Source organism: Phodopus roborovskii, unplaced genomic scaffold (genome assembly GCF_943737965.1).
Source record: "Phodopus roborovskii unplaced genomic scaffold, PHOROB, whole genome shotgun sequence".
In the NCBI taxonomy this organism is placed as follows: Eukaryota; Metazoa; Chordata; class Mammalia; order Rodentia; family Cricetidae; genus Phodopus; species Phodopus roborovskii.
The window spans coordinates 27,541,549-27,564,815 of record NW_026126541.1 but is presented as its reverse complement, the minus strand read 5'-3'; the positions used below and the strand labels follow the sequence as shown (position 1 = coordinate 27,564,815).

At 38.6% G+C, this 23,267-nt stretch overlaps 1 protein-coding gene across 2 annotated transcripts in view; it reads right to left on the bottom strand.

Annotated features, from left to right (window-relative positions):
• Nucleotides 1-23,267, bottom strand: part of Prkg1 (protein kinase cGMP-dependent 1) — a 1,151,895-nt gene that overhangs the window by 112,347 nt on the left and 1,016,281 nt on the right. For both annotated transcript variants that reach the window (XM_051199947.1, XM_051199946.1), the window contains exon 8: nucleotides 16,831-16,896. In XM_051199947.1, coding sequence (XP_051055904.1) covers nucleotides 16,831-16,896 — 66 coding nt within the window. The remainder of the gene's footprint in view (nucleotides 1-16,830; nucleotides 16,897-23,267) is intronic.

Sequence of the window (23,267 nt, the reverse complement as noted above, 5' to 3'; positions counted from 1 at the left end):
TAAATTACTTAACTCTTCTTATAACATAGAAGAAGATTCCGTTTTAGGATCTACTTTGTATAAGAATCACAAATAGGCAAACATTCCTTAGATTTTCCTATCTTCAAAAAAAAAAAAAAAAAAAAAACTAGGGCATATATCAAGTGTCTTACATATTCAATATTTTAAAGCAAAGCTTTTAAAAATATTTTTAAATTATCAATTCATTTAATTTATAAAAATTCCTCTCCAAATGGACTTAAGAAAAATAAGCTTCATTTATTTAAAGCAATTAAAATATATAGTTACTACATTCTGTATTAATTATATCAAATGACAACTTTTTCTATTTAGTTTTATCACATGCAACATGTCTGAATGCCAGAAGAGGGCACCAGAGTCCATTTATAGATGATTGTGAGCTACCATGTGGTTGCTGGGAATTGAACTCAGGACCTCTGGAAGAGCAGCCAATGCTCTAAACCTCTGAGCCATCTCTCCAGCCCTTAAGCAACATTTTTAATAAATGACTGTTTAAAACTGTATGATATTTACAGTTGGTATAGAAAAATATGTTACAAACAAATTTGTTAGAGAGTGAAATAAATGTATCCCGTTGAATCTTTTTTCAGAAAACTTTCATTTAAGACTGAAAATTATTTGAAGTAAAGATGTTAGTTCCTAGCTTGACAATCTTACAAACATATCATAGTTTAATAAGGATCAGGATAAATAAATAGGCCAAACAGTTGTTTATTCAGGGAGAAATAACTTACAACCTAGACAGATGAACAACCAGCAAGTTCCACAGGATATTTTCCTCTCTGCAGCAAGAAAGCGTTCCTGGCTCCTCCTCAGACCTAGTTCCATATGTCACTTCCGGCCCCTGGCTCCACCCCCAATGGGCGTGGTCAGTGCCACAGAAGCAGACAAAGTGAATATCTCACTACACAAACATTTATCACGGAACTTTTTATTTTTGCCCTCATGAGATGACTGGGAAAAGTAATTCTTGGTCACTCAAGTGGAACTGGTTGCTAAGACCATATTGCTGAAGATGCCATGTGTATGAATTGCAAATAGTAGAGAAATTGGACTGGAACTGAGCTGGAAGCTTCCTCCAAGCTGACTGGCTTTTACAGTGCTAGAAACTACCATGAAGTCTGCAAGAGTTAAGGTTGTCTTAGCCAGCTGTTAACCCTGAACACTACAACATCCATCTGGCCCTAAGAAGCACCTGCTGATGCAATCATCTCACAACTGTTAAGGAAACAACAACTCTTCCTGACTGCATCCGAGGTCTGAGTCACAGGAAGGAATTCATCCTGCTCACTGTAAACATGGTCAAAGACCCATAGCCGAGCTCATCTTAGATCATAGGGGTGAGCTTAATACTTTCACTTAGCTCAATTGTGGTGCTGTCAAGCTGCCCTCTAAATACTTAAATTTAAAGTAACAGACAAAGGCCGCTTTCAGCTTGAGTCAGAGAAATCTTTCTTTGCAATGTGGGTGGCGAATACAGAGACACATGGCTGCTCCTGACTCTGAGAATAAGTGATGGTTGAGTGCTCCACCCTAAACAGGACATTTACATCACCCTCCTCTAAGACTCAGGAGACACTGCAGAAAAGGGCTTGAAATAATTGTAGAGGACAGACAGCATGGCCATGACACAGTCTTCTGGCTACTGCAGGACTGATCTCACAGTGTGGTGGCTTCAGACACAACACTGGGGCTATTAATGTCAACCACTGAGAGGTAAAGAACTGAAGAGACCCTACAGTTCTGTGCCTGCTATGGTTCTGGGGGAGGGGCAGTCATTGTCATCAGGGGTACCTGCTGAGGAGCTCACTCAGGCTCTAAGAGATATTCCACACACAGATGATCCTGGCTAAAAAGCAGTGGGTCTCAAAAACAGCAACAATAAAGGTCTTGAACGTGGGAAGGGGACTGGTAGAGAGCAGGGGGGGATAGGGGTGGGAGATGAGGGGATTATAATCATTTGAAGGCACATTGTATATGTATGAAACTGTCAAAGGACAAACAAAAATAAACAGATGTTTCTGTCAGAAACAGTAGATACAGTTAAAATATCCTTAAATCTCTTAAATTAATACTTACAGGGTTTAATAAAAATATCAAGTAAAATATGAACAAAAACTACACTGTTTTAGTTTTTATGCTTTTGCTTGGGTTTTCTCTTGTTTTATAGATGAGCAGTCAAGGCTAAAACAACTCACTGAAGTCATGTGTAAGCTTTCCATTGGTATTTGAACTCTAAATACTGACCACTGCTGACCATTCTGTCTCCCAACGTGGAAGGCTGAAGCAGATCATAAATAGCTAGGGCTATGCTTTGGAATCCTGTATCTGTCCTCTGGCATCCAGCCTCCACTGCCAAGCTAATCTTTAAAGACGAAACGTCCAGATTCTCTACACAATGTCTATAGAAGCGCCAATGAGGGGGGCACATCAGTTTTCTTGTGCTGCCATGTAAGACAACACCAGAAGTGACTTCTCTAACACCCCAGAGGCTTGAAGTCCAAGAACAAGGACTGAACATGACTGCTGTCTGGTGAATCCTTCCTCCCGGCCACTGCTTAGCTTAGCAAGCTCATTCTTGATGGGTCCTCACACTTGCTTTTCAGTGTGTGTCTCTGCCTTTCACAAGGACTCCAGTCCTATGGGATTAGAGTTATACCCAATGAGCTCATTTAACCTTAATTACTTCCTTCATGGCTGTGTCTAAATTTAGTCATACTGGGTGTAAGGACTTCATTGTACAGATGAAGAGACATCATTAGTCCACAATAAACTTAATGAAGAAATATTAGTGGCAATCTGGAAGATACATTTTCTTGTGTCCCTTTTTTGGAAAAACGCTTGCTTCTATTTTTTTTTAAGTCCATGCAATCTACATTTAAAAACTTTTACTGTATATTCTTTGTATGAAGTATTGTTACATAAAGACATTTTACATGTATATTGTATATTGTACAGTGAACAAATTCTCTTATACTTATCTTTTTAAAAGAACTATCCAGCAACTAAACTTGAGAGCCTGCCACACCTTCCCCAGCCAGTCTCTTTGGCTGGAGTATATTCTTTCTGTTCCTGGGGCTTGTCCTACTCATTCATCAAGGTCAATTCAAATATTAGTTCCTGTAAGTCAGTCTCTTCTATCTGTCCCAAACCTCAAATTTGCTTTACACTTACTTCTTCTTCTCTCTCTCTCTCTCTCTCTCTCTCTCTCTCTCTCTCTCTCTCTCTCTCTGTTTGTGTGTGTGTGTGTGTGTGTGTGCACTGAATCCAGAACAGGCTATCAGATCTCCTGAAGCTAGAGTTATATTGTGAGCCACCCAATTTGGATGCTGAGAACTTAACTCAGGTCCCCTGGAAGAGCTGGAAGCAATGTTAGCTACTCAGTCATCTCTCCAGCCTGCAGATCTCTATGAAAAACTTTCTTTCATCTTTCTCCTCTTGACTCTTGTTCTGTCAGTAGTAACTTCTTCACTGATTATCTCCCTGCAGACTCTTCTTTCAATCAGTAAACATTACAGTGTCTAACCCTACACAATAAAGTTATCCTTTGTGGCCAGACAACCAGTTAAAATAGAGTGTCCTCCCGTCCCTTGTCCCTTTTCATCTTTAACCTATTACAGGTTCGTATTTTATTCTCATCTCTCACTTACTGTAAGTGAGATTCCATTCCCTCAATGGGATCATCACTATTATTCTGTCTCTTTTTTTTTTCTCCCATGAGCTGTCTGAGGTTCAGGGACAGAATGACAGCATTCCCTGGATGTAGAGATACAGGCTTTCAGAGCAGCACTGGCTGCTTCTTTGCCCCTGACTGTCGATTTCCTCATTTTTCACCTTCTCCCTCTGCACTACTGCCTCTTGGCATATATTACACACATTTCTCCTTCCATTCTCTTGTTAATGTAAGTTACTGAAATCTTTGCCTTTGCAAACCCTGTCTTAGATAGGGTTTTATTGATGTGAAGAGATAATCATGACCATGGCAACTCTTACAAAGAAAAACATTTAATTGGGGCTGTCTTACATTTTCAAAGGTTTAGTACATTATCATCATGGTGGCATGCAGGCAGACATGGTGCTGGAGAAGGAGCTGAGTTTTCCACATCTTGATCTGAAGGCAGCAGAAGTGACTGTTTGCCATGCTGCGTGTAGTGTGAGCATGGGAGATCTCACAGCCCACCCCCTCAGTGACACATCTCCTCCAACAAGGCCATAGGGACTCGCGGGAGGCCACACCTCCTAATAGTGCCACTCCCTTTTGGCCAAGCATTCAAATACCTGAGACTCTAGGGACCATACCTACTCAAACCACACCATCATTTTCTATTTCCTTAAGTCCCTAAAGTCTGATTTACAGCTAATCTTTTATGCTTGCTTTATCTCACAGAAACCTCACAACCCTCCATGGTAACCAAAGTGACTGTACTTTGTCGGGAGCTTACATCAGAATTTCTCACGCTCACCTAAACTGTTATTTTTGACAGGATAATTCTCCTGATTGGTGAGAGCTACCCAGGGAATTGTAAGATGTTTAGGAGATGCTCTACCCTCTACCCGCAAGACATAAGCAGCAAATCCATTGTAATAACAGAACTGCCTTGAGACATTGCCAGTGTCCCCAGGCTAGCAACGGGAAACATGAAACAAAGCTTGGGAAGGTTATATAATTCACCAAAAACCATACCTTTGGGAGAAAATACCACATGTCTAATTTTGACTATGATCTAGTTCTTTTTTTCTATTTTTAAAATTATTTAGTTTTCTTATTTTACATATTGATCCTAGTTCCCTCTACATCCCTCCCTCCCTCCTTCCCTTTCTTCCACCCTCCCATGACCCCCGGCCACCCTCCCATCCCACCCCCCCACACCCCACATGTAGGGTGTTGCCTTCCTGGAGCGGTCATCTAAATCTGTCAAGTCATTTGGAGTAGGGTCTAGGCCATCCCTCCTGCCTCTAGGCTAAGGGAGTATCCCTCCATGGGGAATATGCTCCCAAAGTCCTTTTGTGCACTAGGGATACATCCTGGTTCCACTGTCAGAGGTCCCTTAGACTGCCCAGGCCTTCTAACTGAGACTCAAGTTCAGGGGGTCTGAGTCAGTCCAAACTGGATTCCCAGCTATCAGTCTGGGGGGGGGGCATTGGCTCTTCCTTTTCAGGTCAGCTATCTCTGTGCGTTTCTGTAGCCTGGTCTTGTCTGCCCTCTCTGCATCTGGATTCCAGTTTGGCTCAGTGTTTAGCTGTGGGTGTTTGCTTCTGTTTCTATCAGCTACAAGATGAGGGCTCTATGATGGCGGATAAGTTAGTCATCAATCTCATTATCAGGAAAGGGCATTTATGGTAGCCTTTCCACGGTTGCTCAGATTGTTAGTTGGGTCATCCTTGTAGGTCTCTGGACATTTCTCTAGAGTCAGTTTTCTCTTCAAACCTATAATGGCTCCCTCTTTTATGGTCTCTCTCTCTCTTTCTGTAGTACACTAATCAAACCTTTCTTCACAGGTTCTCAAATTTAACCTTATGCTTAAGTCTTTGGTTCCCAAGTTCAGGTCCCTAAGTTATCATTGGACTCTGCAGATCAACACACCTGATGCTTCAATGTGTGACATACCTCAATGACACCTCATTCTTCCATTTACCCAGAACTGAGTATACCAGCTTCTTGCCACACTTGCTCATACATCTCCCATCTTCCTAATAACCTTTTTGGTTTTTTGCAATCCGGGATGCAAATATTGGTTTTCTCAGAACCTTCTTTCACTAAAGCCCATCAAGCTCACCTTTTTGATCTACTTTAAACTCTTTGACCTTTCTGCCTCTGTTGTCTTACTCGGTCTACTTATACTTACAGCCTTAGGGTGAAGGAAGCATACTGTATTCTTTATTAGACACCTTTGACCTCTTCCATTCTACTTGTCTTTTTAAAAAACACCCAAAGAGAATCAGACTTCCTACTTATTTTGTTGGAGGAAAGTTAACAACCAAAAGAGGGTAGAAGGCAGAACTTGTCTTAGAGTCAAATAACCCCAAGATGCCAACTGGGAAGGTTACTCTGTCCAAGTCATTGAGCTCTCTAGTCATGGGTTTCTCTTTCTTAGATGCTGTGTTTTAGTGACATTTGTTCCCAAGGGGCTATTGTGAGGGTTATCAGATAACAGAGTATTAAAACAAAGGCATCAGGGCATCGAGATGCCTCTGAGATTAAAGGTGCTGAGCCTGACATCCTCCTCTGAACTCATTCTGAAAGAGAATAACTGATTATTGAAGGCTGTTCTTTGTCCCAAATGCACAAGAAGACATGTACACACACACATACACACACACACACACACACACACACACACACACACACACACAGAGAGAGAGAGAGAGAGAGAGAGAGAGAGAGAGAATGTCACATGTAGCTACTCATATTCATGAATTAGCTTTTCTCAACTCTCCCCTTCCCTACCATCAATGCACTGAGTTTTCTCAAATCCGTTTTTCTGGCTCCTGTGCAAGTTAGACACTTGGGTAATTTCCATTTCTTCCTAGCCTGCCCTGATGGGAGATGTCATTCTGTATAAAGCACTGTTGGCCAATAGGAAAGCAAGATAGGAGGGACTAGGAGACAAGGAGGATTCCAGGAAGTAGTAGGGAAAAGTCAGCATGTAGAGACTAGAAAGAGCAGAATGCCGGCCCCACTCTCCAGTAAGATGAGACCACGTGGAAACACTTAGATTAGTAGAAATGGGTTAATATTTAAGACAGAGCTAGCTAATAAGAAATGATAGTAACTGGCCAACAGCATTTATGTCAAATACAGAGTCTCAGTGTATTATTTGGGGCTGGCGTGGCAGGTGGGACCAGGCTGGCAGGGAAAATCCTTACTTGTAACATTGCCCTTCTGAGGTACTCTGTTGACCTTTACTATTTACTTTTGACAGTTCAGAAGCAGGGCATCTTCATTTTTTTCCCTCTCTTCTCTCAATTTTCTGAAGCTTCTAAATTGTATTTATTTTTTCCTAGGAGAAAGATGCAATTGCCAAACAATACACACATCTCCACAGCTTTAGCTGTTGATAACTAAGCTCTATACAGAAACTGAGTTATGCTTATAGCAAATCTTCAATGTGGTGTGCCAAGTCAGGAAGGTTAGTGTTATTAACTCTATTTACATGTTTTGCATTTGGGAATGTGACAACTGGACTTTTTGAAGCTTCGTTCATTTCCAAGAGGAGACAAACAGGTATGCTATGAGGAAAAAATGATCTGCTAAATTAGTCCTTATCTCCATATCTACTTGTGTGTGAACCTCTGTAAGTATGTAATGCACCAATACTATTGCTGGGCATGGAGAAAGCAGGAAAAAAATCTGGGTGGAATTACCTATTTAATTAAATATGCTAAAAGGTGACTGACTTTAACAATGGTTACTATTAAATGACAAGATATTTATGCTTTTATGAATTCCCTCTTTTCTGGTGGTTATCACATATATAACTATATAGCATACTGAATATTACAGATGTAAAAAACAGAAACATCTTGTGAAAACAGAGAAATAGGACTCACTAACTGCTGTCACTCAGGTTTCTATTTCAATGATAATGTATTATCTATCTCCAATTCAGCCAGCAAGACAGCATCTTCCTTATCAACCACCAAATCATGATTTGCCTTTGGTAGTTTGGTATCTATTCAAAAATTAATTCAATTACAGGTCCGTAGAAGGGCTTGTAGATAAGGTAACCATTGTGTTTCATCCGGTGAGATAAGTTCTGAAAGGGCTTCTATTGTAACACTTGGTCAGGGATAAGGCATCCCTATTATTGTGCCTAATGCTAATTCCATTCATGTTCCTACACTATGTGCTTCAGATGAGTGCCAACTGTGAGACATATTGAAAAGAAAAGGAAAGCCTCAATTCTTGATGACCCAGCTGGGCCTATAATGACTGTCTCACCAGGGAAGTGTGCCACTAAAATAAGCAAATCTACTTAACTCTACCAAAAAATGTGCAGAGTATCTGGTGCAGATTTCAACTTTAATGATTTTCCCATTGTTTTTAATCTTACTGTTAGACTTCTATCTGAAAGTGCTCCTGGCCTCTGCCCACCCCTGTACCCACTCCTCTACAAGACACATTATATTTGCCTCCCCAAATAAGCAGCTAGAACCACTGCTCAGACTGGCAAATGTGATATTCCAAAGGTTACTTTATTTTAAACATTGCTGTTTCATGCTTAAATTTTAGAAAATAAAGTGTTTTGTTTGGCTTATGTCATTATTCATTCATATAAAAAGTCTATAAGTCTCAAAGCATTGTTGAATTTCAAACAAATCTAAAAAAACATTGCACAAAAATTCAAGCCTCAGAAACAGTAAGCTTTGGAGGATTGGCGGGGAAAATGGAGTTATTTATTATTAGTAAGGAACAAAATAATGGCTTAAAGCAAAGCTGCTTACAATTTTAAGGGTTTTGCTATGAAATCCAGTGTCAACTTCCATTTGTCTTTTGAATGTTAGAGGTAAACACAGGCATTGCTAGCTGGTGATGGTCACTTTATTCTGACGTCTGAATAAACTGGAACTTATGGTGTCCACAGCTGAAGCAATCATTCTCTTCCTTCGCAACTGGATCTCTCTCATCACTGACCTCCTCTAGGCATTCACTAAGTCCTGGACAAGAGACACTTCTCTCAACTGGAACATTCCAGAATCGCCCTACTCCGCTTCAGACTCAAGTTGAAACGCAAGTCTAAAACTCTCTACCTTAATGGACATCCCTTGAGGTTGTTGTGACTTTGCCGGAACAATCTCCTCCTGCTAGTTTTCCTCTGTTCTGTGACCAATATTTCTCTACTCCCTCCCTTCAAAGACAAATACATGACAGAGCAACAACTGCTCTCCCCTGGTCCCTTAGTGCTCAAAGGATAATACCAAATTCCTTAGTTTGAGATACCAGGAGACTACTTTTAAAAAATACGAATATATTGGTTTTCTACTTTATGCATATGACTCTTTACCTATGCATGCATGCATCATGCATATGAATACATGGATGGTACCTGTGGAGACAAGGAAGGGTTGTCAGTTCCCTGGAACTGGAGTTACAGAAACTTGTGAATCACCATGTAGGTGCTAGGATTAGAACCCTGGTCCTCAGCAAAGAGCAACCTATGCTCCTAACTGCTGAATCTAGCTCCTGTTAGGATATTTCTTGATAAGCTAAGCCCAATTGTCCTTCCCAAACTCAACTTTCAGCCTCTATCTGTATGATTCCCCCCCCCCCCGTTTTTTCTGTGTGTACTCTTGGTTTTTTAGCACATTCTAGTCAGTACTGCACAAAAGCCCTCAAGTCTGTGATTGTACAAGCACCACCCTCAGGAGTGCCTGCCTTTACTTTTCCTTCCTTTGTTTGTAAAACTCCTATTCATACTTAAAAGAACCTAGCTGCTCATATGTCTCTTTGTTCAAAAAGTTCCTTGAGATGCTTCAGGCAAAACATCTTCTGCCCTCAGTTCTTACTATTTGTTTATTCATGAACTGTTAGGAACACAAGTTAATATTAGGTAGGAGAAGCTGATGTTTTCATGTCCTTGGGTAGCAGAACAGGATTTGGTTTAGAATGTGTCCTGGTTCTTGACTTTTTTCTCTCACCTTTTATTTTTGTTTACATTATTTTTATACGTCGAGTCAGACTGGCTTTGAACTCACAAAGGTTCTGCCTTAGCTACTCAAGTATGGGGAACTATAGGCAACCATCCCCATGCTCAGATGTTTTCAGCCCTTTCACTGCATTTTGAAAATGTGTCTTATGTTTTAAAGATTTCCTCCATGCTGATTAGTAATGGCTGGCTGTCAGCACTGGAGAAACAAAGCAAGAAGGAAACATTTTGATTCTGCATCCTAGTGTGTGCCTGGAATTCCTCTCGTATGTGCTCTATAGTACTCAATGGTCAGTAGAGTGCGCCTCACATAGCTGTTCAAAGCAGATTCTGTCCTTATATTTGTAGAATGTAAATTGAAATAGAAAATGGGAACACATGACATGGCAAGTAAAAGGACCACGGCACAGTAAAACAAAACAAAACAAAAACAAACCAGGAGGACAATTTCTCATGAGAGGCAACAAAAATGAGTCAGTATGGGCCTGTATGTTTTTGATGCAGTCAACTAAAATAACTGAATTAATGAACCTGTGAACCTCACATATTAATCAATTAATTGCAACCATTTAACCAGAATGTTTGGGATCTGACTTTTAGGGGTGTTTATCTAAATGGAATGTCATTTGAAACTGAAAAATTTTATTCACTGAAAATTTTCCTCTTGTTTTTAAAGAAGTAGTAGAATTAGTACCAGATACCTCCGCTCTGTTTATAAAACATCAGTTTCTTCTTTATTTTGATCTTATCTGTTCATTCAAAAGTGTGATTTTCCTTGAAGGCAACTGTCTGTTTTCATAGTTATCTATCTATCTATCTATCTATCTATCTATCTATCTATCTATCTATCTAACTATCTATCATCTATCTATTATCTATCATCTCAAAGCACTGAGTCTAAAATTTAACACATAATGGAGGTTCAATATGTGCTTATTCCACTATGTAAGTATATGAGTTTCCTGTCTCAGTCATCCAAAGCATTATGTGATGCAGGGGAGGCAGTATTGACACACATCATGAGGTGTATAGTTCAGTCCAGCAATAAAAATAAAGAGCTAGAAATGGATATTTCTTCTGTGACTCAGTTCTATGTTTTTTTTTTTTGTTGTTGTTGTTTGTTTTTGTGTGTGTGTTTCTTTTTTTAAATTTATTTATAATTTTTTTGTGTGTGTTTGTTTTTGAGGCTGGGTTTTTCTGTGTAGCAGCAGTGGCTGTCCTGGAACTCGCTTTGTAGAGAAGGTTGGCTTCCAACTCAGAGATCTCCCTGCCTCTGCCTTCTGAGTGTGTGCCACCACTACCTGGCTTGAACTCTCATTTCTTAACTAGAGGATGTGTAAGAGTGGGTTTACAAGGTCTGTTTTAAAATTCTAAGATCTACCAAAAGACCCTAAAATATAAGCATGCAACTTTACCAACTGTCTTACTAATTGTTATGATTAAACAGTGTAAACTGAGTGGTACTCCTGGACTTGGATCCTCACCTGCAAAACAGATTCACCTTGAGAAAGATTTTAAAAAGGGCATTTTTGGAGACAAATGGTAGACGTAAGCTTTAGTGACAAAGATTACACCTCACAAACCTGAGGAAGTTGTTATCTGCCCTCCACAGAGAAAGCTTGCCCAGTCTCTCCTTTTTAAACAACTTTTAGGCTATTTCTAATTCACCTAATCTCTTATGAAATTTCATGTTCTTTTTCTTTACTGTATTGAAAATATATAGAAGTTCAACACGAATTTCATACAATGATCTTTTCATTATTTTTTAAATTAAAATATAATCACATCACACCCTCCCTTCTCTCTTGTTCCTCCAAGTCTTCTCTTGCCCTTCCTTACTCCTTCTTGAATCCATGACCTCTTTCTCTTTAATTGTTGCACACACACACACACACACACACCCTGCTGATTGTATGATGTGTATAATCTCATGGCTGACTACTCATTATTGAACAACCAATTAAAACCTGTCAAATTTTTCAAACAATGATTTGTAAATAACAATGCGCTAAGTTTTATCATTTCCCATCAAGATTAATGATGTTGGACTCTTAATAGAGTCTATATACTCTATTAAGCACTCTGTTCTTTGTGTGACAGAGTAGATCTGGACAAAGCAGCCTTACAGACTATAGCCAGGATTGCTGAATCTTCTTTGAATCCCCCACAACAGCGCCCCTTACCAGCAGGAAGTAGTTTGGAAAGAACAACACCCAAATTCCCAAATATTGTCTATACATGTTTGCTTTCATTTAAATGGACTTGGTTATATAAAATAAATAAAAAAATTTATTTTCAAAAAAAAAATAAATCTCATAAATGACAAGTATATAGCCAGGGATGGCTACTGCAGGACAAGTAAGCGGTGAGATCTGTCCCAGCTGTGCTAAGTTGGGTCTGGAACTCCTCAGTGCACATCCTAGCCAGAGAAGCTGGGAGGACTAGCATCAGTGCAATGTCTAGGACCAGTTTAAGGTGTTGTTAGGAAACGCAAGCATCATGCAGAGCTGTCCCTCTATCTTTTCTCTATGACTTTAAATGACACTGACTGTTCCTTCCTGGAATAGCCTTCTTTTTTATGGAAATGTGCTTGTTTTGTAGTTAGATCACATTTGTTAAGGATGGACTATAATTCAACTCACATCATTAAGCTAAACTAATCCAGTGTCTTTCTAAACTTTGGGATTTTATCTTTCTTACTTGCTTAGAAAAGCACAGTAGTCAATAAGAGAAAAAGAAAAAGGCTAAATGATTGCAGCAGACAGCATTCTAACAAGGCACAAGGCACATTTGTTTCTTGTAAGCATCCTGCCAATATCCTCACATCACCCCAACCTTCCCCCCCAAAAAATGAACCAAAATAAAAATCACTTAGATTGTAGGAAAGGCAAACACTGTGAAATATTTTAAGTTTATCGCCCTCTCAGTTAAGTAATATGAGTACAGGTGACATGGCATATGGAGTCTCAATGGTTCAATCATGTGGACAGAGAATGGTATGCTATATAAAGAAGAAGACACCGGTGACCTAGGTGGACATATTACCAATGGTACACAATCCCTCAGGAAACTGAAATGATTGATGTGGTTAGAATGGTGTGTGTGCCTGGACCACTGTCTCTAAGTCTTCCCTTCTGAATCGTTCCTCTGTTTTCTGATGGTTCCTGAAAACCTAAATCAGGTTTCCAGATTCTCACTCACTTTTTAGTCTTTAGTGGGCATATCATAAAATCAGACAGCTCTTGCACAGAAATACCTTAATCCTTAATTAGCCCTTATCAAAGACTAAAGGCCTGGAAAATGGAAGAACTCACTTAAGACATGCAGAAATGAAAAACAGGTGTGTATGTGGTGGGAATAGCAAAGGGATATGATGGCTTTAGAGGAAAGGGAAGACAAATGTGGGAACATCAGATACGATGTCAAAGCTGGAAAGACAGGCATCAGGGAGAGCAACACTGGAGGGAGCAAAGATAATGAAATGGATATAAGATTGAAAAAATCCTCAGGGAATGCTGTTGGAGGGAATGCTTTCTGCTCTGACAATGAGCATTTCTTTAAAATAAAAGCCTTACATTCATGATTGGTTACAATGGTGTTCTTTTGCTTCCCCCTAGGAAAGTGTTACCGCTGGCTTCTGGAACATGGTACCTAGCTTGTAAATTAGTGAAGGGAGCTCCTTTTGCTGACAGCCGTAATGTCTGCCATCTGTTTGCACAGAACGATGCCCTAATGCCCCACTAATTAGACATAAATTAGGTTCCAGCAGCAGTTCTGACAGGATCCCTCCATTGCACCTCTCTCTCTTTCTCTCTCCCCCTCCCTCTCTTTCCCTCTCCCCCCTCTCAGCTATGTGTTCAATGCTTTCTTGGATGCTCGAGATCCCTTAAAACTTATAAGTCCCTAGTTTCAAATACTCAGTTTTTATGCTTTGCATCTGTATGTGAAATTGGACCTCTCCCATATGCTTTTCTACTTAAAGAGGAAAACGAAAACTCCCAAGGGTTCCCATGTCCTACTTCAGAAGAGGAAGGACACACGTATGCTCCTTTTATACACAGTAAATTACTTTCTTTCAAGCATTATTTGTAATAGCAAGAACCTGGAAGCAATCTAGATGCCCCTAAACTAAAGAATGGATAAAGAAGATGTGGGACATTTACACAATGGAGTACTACTCAGCAGGGGGGAAAATGGAATCTTGAAATTCACAGGCAAATGGATGGAACTTGAAGAAACCATCCTGAGTGAGTTATCTCAGTCACAAAAAGAGGAACATGGTATGTACTCACTCATATATGGATTTTAGACATAGAGCAAAGGATCACCAGCCTATAACAAACACCACCAGAGAAACTAGGATACAAGGAGGAATCTAAGAGATTCATACAAGGTCCCTCACAGTAGTGGAAAGGGACAAGATCTCCTGAGCATATCTGGAGCGGTGCTGGGTGGGGGGAGGCAGTGAGAGGAGAGGGAGTTAGGAGAAAGGGGAAGGGAGGAGATGAGAACATGTGTGACCAGGAAGATTGAGTTAGGGGAGGAATAAATGAGATACCATACAAAAGAGATACCATAATAGAGGGAGCCATTATAGGTTTGAAGAGAAAACTGACTCTTGAGAAAAGCCCAGAGACCTACAAAGATGACCCCAACTAACAATCTGAGCAACAGTGGAGAGGCTACCTTAAATGCCATTCCCTGATAATGCAATTGATAACTAACTCATATGCCATTCTAGAACCTTCATCCAGTAGCTGATGGAAACAGAAGCAGACACCCACAGCTAAACACTGAGCGGAACTCCTGGAATCCAGTTGCAGAGAGGGAGGAGTGATAAGCAAAGTGGTTAAGACCAGCCTACAGAAACAAACCCACAGAGACAGCTGGCCTGAACAATGGGGAGCTCATAGGCCCCCAGACTGATAGCTGGGAAACCAGCATTGGACTGACTCAGACTGATTCAGCATGCTGAACTCAAACTCAACATCTGCCTGCCTCAGCCTTCCATCTGTCTAAGAACACAAAACAACAGTTTTTCTAAGTACACACCTTAAAATCCAAGAATTCAGCAGGCAGAGGCAAGCAGATCTCCTTGAGTTCAAGACTACCTGGCCTATACACTGGGTTCTAGGCTAGTAAGAGCTTCACAGTGAGATGTGTCTCAATCAAAGTGATAATGACACCATTTCCAATAGTTACTCTAAGGTTCAGCTCATCTTAAGGTCCATTCTGCCTATTAAACTTCTAGTCTCGGATCAACAACTCCCTATTATTCCCTTCTTTCTCCACCAGCTTCTCATAGCCACCATTTTGCCCTTCCTTTCTGACATCCACGATCGAGTTCAGATGTTATTTATCTTTCTTTGCATGGCCAATTTCATTTAGCAGTTTTCCAGATTCACCAATGTTATAAATAGCACGACTTCACCCCTTAAGGCCGAGGAATACTTACTGTATAGTCTTTATATATACAGTAATATGTACTGTGTATTCTTTACTCATTCATCCACCAATGGGCACTTTGATTGTTTTCATATCTTAGCATATTATAAATAATGCCGCAATAATTGCAAAGAGATCATGACCTTTTTGACATACTGGTTTTCAGTCTCTTTATCACCTAGGAGCTAGTGACTCAATGATGGTTTATTATGGTTACACTAATCTGCATTCCTATCAAGGATATGAGTTCATTTATCTGAATTCTCTCTAAAACTTAACATTATTCACACTTTCTCTAATTTTACATTCATTTTAATTCACATACTAAACTTTAAAAATTGTGTGTGTGTGTGTGTGTGTGTATTAGAAGGGTAACATGATGTTTTAATTCTTGCATATAATGTATAATGTTTAATTCAGTTAAGTGTACCCATCTCCTCAAATGTTTCCTACTTGTCTGTTGGGAATGCACTAAAAGTCCTTTCTTCTAGCTTTTTGAGGTGTACATAATTACATGCAGCTACCACACTGGGCAATAGTTTTCACACTTCTTGCCATGTCTAGCTGTAATTCAGTATCTTGATCTCTGACAAGCCAGCCTATCCTCGCCACAGCATAATCCTGTCTTATCCAGTTTTGTTAGAAAACTCTTGGTTGTGAAGTGACATTTCACTGTCTATTTCTCTAACTTAGGATTAAATTTATCTCTTTTTGTGACATGTTCTTTTTCTATACTGCTCTGTCTCTTATGGTCTTGGCCTCTCTTTCATCTGTTTTTCTTCCCTTGTCTGAACTTAACTTGAGTTTCAACAAATTCTGATTTTTATCTCTGTTCTTTCATAGAATTCCACCTGATAACTTCAGCTGCTAATTCTATGTAGGCAATGTTAATGTTAATTTTATGGTAGTGGTAGCAGGAGCTCCTGCCCACATCTATGACTCCCTGAAGAACTTCTGTCTTAAGCATCCAAGAAAGCACATCAGTGGATTTCGTTCTCAGGGGAATATCATCATGCCCCCTGAACTGATTCTTCTTCTACATCTAAATTTCTCTGTCCTAACAATATCCTTAATTTATTTCTTGGTCTTTAATTTAGTTATATATTCAACTATTTGTATTTACCCTTTTTAAACCTATTTATATTACACATTTCTCCTATAAATGGCCCCATGATCACAAGCTGGAATTCGACTCCCAACTACATACTTCGTCTTCAAACCCTCCCTCCCTAATTCACTTTGTACAGTACTTCCTGTTAAGTCTATCATTTGGCATTACTTGTAGGAGTCTCAGGATAGAGAAACAGAAGAGAAACCAAAAACATACTCAAAGTAATAACAATGATGGTTCTAAATAGGACACCAAAATGGCCCATACTAGCTGAGCACCACCTGAATTAAAGGGACTCTGTAAATGCTTTAATTATGTGTTCTTACTAATCCTCAAAATATCCCTATGATATTGCTTTATCTTCACTTTTCAGGTGAGCCTGTGGAGCTGAAGTTCAGAGTGGTTAAGTATCTTATTAAAGGTTACAAGGCTAGAATGGCAGAGCTGGCTGCTTCTAAAAATAATACACGAAAAGACACAGAACTCATCTGGAAAGGAAACTATTTTAAACAAGTGTTAGAGCTCTACAAAACCATGAGTAATTCCAGAAACATATATATGGCTGATATGAGTGTGTGCTATGCATAGAAAAAGCAATGTACTTACTCTCTGTCAATCACAAGGCACGTGACGGCCTCTGCAGCAATTACATTTGCTGTTCTCACATCCTCCCTGCATAAAAAAAAAAAAAAGTAGACACATTAGGATGGAGCAGCCTTTAAGGCAAAAGGCAAGTGACTATGGCAACACATCCAGGAACCAAAGTTCATAAACTTCTTTGAATAATTCCTTCTAGGTTAAGGCTTTGTGTGAAGAACCACTTTACACATAGTATAAATCACACATTCTCTGCAGTTATAACACAGTTGCTACAATTATCAAACTTAAACACTTTACACAAGTGGGAGAAAACTTTTTAAGACTGCTTCCTTTGTTCTTCTGGGGACATTTCTAAATTAATTACATGATGATAAAAATGGGAATGACTAGAGTAAATCTTTTAAAAGGTCTAAAGACATAGCTGTGGAAACAGATGTTTAATTCATCTGTTTTCAATTTGATATTGTAACTTTGAGATCAAAGGACCAGTTTAAAATATTTTCTTAATATAGTAACACTGCTTATATGCAACTAAAGTTTGCAGACTTAATGGTATATAGTTATTCGTCTGTTCCAGACTCATTATTCTTCAAGTATTTGATAAGTATTACTCACAGTGATTTAAATATATCAATATTATGACAAATATTTCTCACAGTGACTTAAATATATAAAGACTATCTCTTCAAAAACATGTAATTTTTAACTGTAGCAGGTGATGTCAGCCTCTGAGACCTTTGAAATCTTCGCTGATGTACCTTTAAACGTGAAAGATGGATTTGGTAAATTAACTTCACAAGTCATTTTCAGCTACTGTAAGCTCAGTATTATTATTGTCATAACATTTAATTACATCCAACAGTGCACCCTTTTTCTTATGATAATATTCTAAACCAATATAATTAATTGCAAATATGCTTGAAATATATCGCAGAGGCAATTGCATAGAAAAATAATGTGATGATATGTTTTCAGATCACAATTGAAAATAAAGATGTTCCAATGAATCTTTTACTATTGAAGACACACAAAAGTTCTGACACATACTTTAGATCCTGTAATTTTCCCCACTAACCTGTCTTGAATTATGTCTTTCATTGTTGCTATATCATCTTGTTTGGGTTACAGCTGTTTAACAAAAACAACATTTGATATTTGGTATACCAAAAACAAATATTCTTTCACTAACATCATTTTTCCAGAAATACCTTGTGATATTCTACAGCATTCACTATTTGATAATAACATGAAAATCATTTTTCTTCCTTTAAAAAAGCCACTTTGGGATTCTTGTAAATATGTATTGAACTAATACAATGATCTTAGTAGCAACTGTTTCTGATACTAATTTTTCCATACAAGACTATGACATCCCTTTTCATTACTGGGGTCTACTCTTATGTTTTTGAATGAGATTATATAGATTTTTCTGTCCAGTGCCTGACGTTTCACAAACAGTATTCTGAGGTGCTGCAGATTAGGTTTCTCCTACACACCTTTTCTATTTCTGTGTTGTACTGGTTTACAGATGAAAGCTCTTCCTTGTTGTATATTTTATTTTTTTTTATTTTAATTTATTCTTCTCTCATATAATACATCCTGACTGCAGCTTCCCCTCTCTCCTCTCCTCCCAATCTCTCCCTCACCTTACCTCTCTCCAGATCCAACCTCCCCATGGTTCTACCCCAGGAAAAGATTTTTAAATCTACCCACAAGACAGAGTTTTCCTCTGATTGTGAAATTTTTATTATACTTTTAGGAGCTGCCTGTGTGAGCCTCTCATGCCTACTTCACATTCTCTGCCTTCCAAAGAACATGGTCTCCTTTCAAAATTGGCAAACATATATTCTCCCTCCCGCCCAGTCTTCATAACATGCTGTTCTCAGGTTTAAGAAGTTTCTTTCCAACTGGATGCCTCTTCCACCCTCGTTTGTCCTTTGGATCCTATCCTCAGTGTCCTTTCCTAAGGCTTACCATCCTGAATTAGCTAGTGGTCTTCCTGTGTATCTGTTCTCATTACCTTACATATCTCCACATGGAACTGGTTATCACTACTTAAAATCCATACATTTATTTATGTAGCTATTCACTGAGGGACTCAATCTCTCTTCTGCTAAGCCCGTATAAAGGCCAGGAATGATGGCCAGATTTGCTCCCTATTCAATTCTTAATGTCCAATATAGGGGGTGCTTATAGTATAGTGTATACTATAAGAAGGGCATGGGTATTGCATTCCTGAACCTAGAGGTGGTAGAGATCAGATAATATCATCATAATCATCATTATCATCTTCATCTGCGCTCAGTAATTCAGTGACCTCAAAGGCCAGGGACATTGCATCCTTCCAGGAAGCTCTGAGCCAACAGTGGGTGTCAGGGAACAGCGTTGGGGATGTTTGCAAGAGCAGTATATGATCCATTTATCCAGTCCTAAGTTTAGACTTCAGAATCACAGGAACTTGCTGTTAATCCAAGATTTACAAGTCATAAACTATTTACACCCTGGTTTTCTTACCTGAGCATAAGAGTGAAAAGAAGCCATTTAGTGTCACTTTTACCCAGTAACAAAGTACAGATGATGTATGTTCAAATCCATTACTATTTTCTGTAGAGGTGATTTGTGTGTGTGTGTGACGTAAACATATCCCGCAGAAGCACATTATTCCCACGGGCTTCATAAGTTGTAAATAACTTATTCTCACCATGTGTCTGTGGCATCACAAGGTAGTACAAATAGCTTCTTAAAACAATACAGGGGGAGCTCATGGACCCCCAGACTGATAGCTGAGAAACCAGCATTGGACAGACCCAGACCCCCTGAACATGGGTCTCAGTTAGAAGGCCTGGGCAGTCTAAGGGACCTCTGACAGTGGAACCAGGATGTATCCCTGGTGCACAAAAGGACTTTGGGAACAAACACATTCCCCATGGAGGGATACTCCCTTAGCCTAGAGACAGGAGGGAGGGCCTAGTCCCTACTCCAAATGACTTAACAGATTTTGATGACCCCTCCTGGAAAGCATCACCCTCCCTGTGGAGTTGGGGGGATGGAATGGGAGGGGGCTTGGGGGTATGAGAGGGAGAGGAAACTGGGATCGATATGTAAAATAAGAATATATATATATATATATATATATATATATATATATATATAAAATCTACCATGGCTTTGTAAAAACATTTAAAATCTAATCTTAGATATCTATCTTACCTTGACTATTTACAATGGTGTCTATTTAGACCTTCTGTACTGGTGCAAATCTGTAACTACAGTTTCTAAGCACTTGGAGGAAGATCATGGGCCAAGGCCATCCTGGGCCATATAAACTACACAGTGAGATCCTTTTATCTCTGCTAACTGCTGAAAAATAGAAAAAAATGGAAATTTACTATTTAAAAATATTTCCATCTTGACTATTAAGAATTTTTAAAATAATATAAATAATGTGGATGTACATGTTAATGAATTAATCATAAATAGGCAATAGTTTAAGACTATCATATTATCTAAATTAGACAGATTTTTAACATTAAATACAATATTTTCCTGAAGCAGGAGAATTTTTTAATATAACCTGTAAAAATATCAAGGCTATTAACAGATTCAATAAAATATGTTATGTTATATTTATAAATATAATATGGATTTAGGTATTAATGTTGCAATTATAAAAAAGGGTGGGATCCTAGTGACTTTATAGTGTTACTAGCTATTTTAGACATCCACAGCTGTTACATTTTTATATAGAATATTGACTAAGTTAGTAAGGTTGCATATTACACACAAATATATGTTAAGAACTGTTTATAAAGAGTGTTCTTACAAATGCCATTTATTGAACATTACAAGTGGCAGTTATTTTTGTCTCAGATAAATACATGGGATACAAGCTACATAAAAAATCAACAGTCAGATTCAGCTCTTGAATTGCACTCCTGGTATTTAAACCCAGATTGGCTGTTCTCTGAATCAAATTCTTTCTGCAAATCTACACTGCTCATATACTTTGTCAGAGTTAAATTTTTCAATAATTATGCATGTATTGAAACACAGAATAACTTTTGAGCAGTGTTCATAATACCTACCATAAAATTACATTTGCTAATAAAGCCAGTGCCAAAATATTTTGATGTCTAATGACAAAATTAGTCTGATGGGCATTTAACTCTTAAATTATTAGAGTCCCATTTATGGATATGTCCTAACTTGCCATGCAACTCTGTAACGATGTCATGCAATACTAGGCAGTTATTTAATGTCAAGTTCATCTGACTTCAAGTCATGCTGTGTTCACAGTTCCATTGTTCCTACTAGTCAGGTAGTACTGCCCTCTGTTCAGATGTTCAGAAATGCCCAGAGACCCTGCTTTTTTGAGGGACAGAACACTGCCTGACTTGGCTTTGACATGTGTTAATCTTCCACTTTGGCAGACATGCTTCTAATGAAAGGGTAGCACAGGAAAAAGCTGTGATTATTGTGTATATTTGTTTCTGTTGTGGGTACAAGGGCCATGATAAAAATAAGTGTAATCTGGATTTTGGTTTAGTGTTACAAGTACATGTAATAGAGGAGGATCCTAATGACTTTATGTTGTCACTAAGCATTTTAGCCATCCATGGATTTTATATTTTTATAGAGAAAATTGACCGTGCTAGAAAGGTTTCATTTACTACTGGCTTAGACATGGAGAAAAGAAAAATATGGAAGGAGACAGTTTTTTGTTTTTTTGCTTTTTTTTTTTAATTAACTTGATTTCTTTTATTCTTGTTGATGTATATTTAGTGGTCTCTAAGTTTTTTGACATGATACATCTAAATACACACTGCTCTGATTTTTCAGCACATGTATGTTGCTACTTTGTATTAAATAAAACTTGTTATATATATATAGCAATCCAGACACAACAGTCTTTTAAAAACAAAACCTTACACTCACATAGTTCTGTGCCCACACATTAGCTGATTTTAGCATTACCAATAATAGTAGTGATAGAAAATGGACCATTGCAAAACTAGCTACTGCTTGGCCAATTATCAGGTATTTCCACAAGCACAATATTGATTTATAAAACTAAAAGCAAAGCTTCATGGTTTAGTAGCAGTCTCTTTAAAACACTTTGTGAAGAGTTAGAAACTCTTCTGGTGAAATTACAGAGCTTTGAAAAGATCCCCAGATATCTACAAATACAGTTTGTGCACTGACTCTGATGTTCTGTGAACTTCATCACTGGAATCTTCATCATCGCTGTATCCCAAAGTAGAGTCACTGTCAGTGTCTGAATAATCCATAACAAGGCTTTACATGGACTCCTCTTCTTCTGAAGCAATTATCCTGCAGTCATGGCTACTAGAGAACTCTGTGGTTATGGATATCTCAAGGGAACAAGCTCAGAGGTAGGGAGCCAAGGCAGAGCAGAGTTCATGCAGGGCAGCTGCTGGAGTAGGGATCTCCCTTTGCAGCCTTGGGGCAGTGTGACTGCTGTCAGCAGAGTCCTAGCACTCCCCTAGTGCCAGCCTTCATGGAAACTGACACTTCTCCAATTGCCTATGAGCTTACAGCAAGACATGGGCTTAGCCCTTCATTCTCTGTTGTGGGCAACAGTTTAATGTTCCACTTAAGTGACATTCCCACAGGATGGAGCAAGTCCTTTTTATAGTAAAATTCAAAAGGAAACCTTAACCCAACAAGTAAGGTAATCAAAATGTATAGGATAAACTAAGCATTGAAGAAGCATATAAATAGAATTTGCATTATTATCGCAGTGAATTGATCACGGAAAACTTTATAGTTTGTGATGAAGCTGACAGCTGTTTGAAAACAAGATCCCTAAGCAGCTTTGTGATTGCTTTGTTTTGTTTTGCTTTCTGAATCAGATCATTCTCATTTCCACTTCTAATTCAACTGCAAAACAATTCCAAAATGATTTATAACTCAATTCTAATAAAACTCACATACTACATGTAGAATTAATCATTGAATAAAGAAATTACAGACCTTACAATGATGCTTGGCACAGAATAACCAATGAGCTTTGGCCAACACACTTTTTTGACAAAGGTTTCGTCACAGACCACAGCTGGGAAAGAATAGTCTCTTCCATCAATGATGCTAGAGAATTGGATATCCACATGCATAAGAACTATGATTCCTTTCTCTCACCACATACAAAAATCATTTAAAAGTTGATTGAAGACTAAATGTGTGACTGTAAACTTTGGAACAACTAAAAGACAATACGGCAGAAGTACTACTTGATATAAATATGAGCAATACATTTTTAGATATGATCTCAAAAGCATGAACAACAAAAATAAACAAAAAGCCTCAGACATCAAAGAAAACAAGTCATCGGTAAGTAGAGGTAACATAATAAGGGGGTGGGGATATCCGCATTCTATACATCTGACAAGCAGCTACAAAGAACTCCAGAAAATCAATGACTA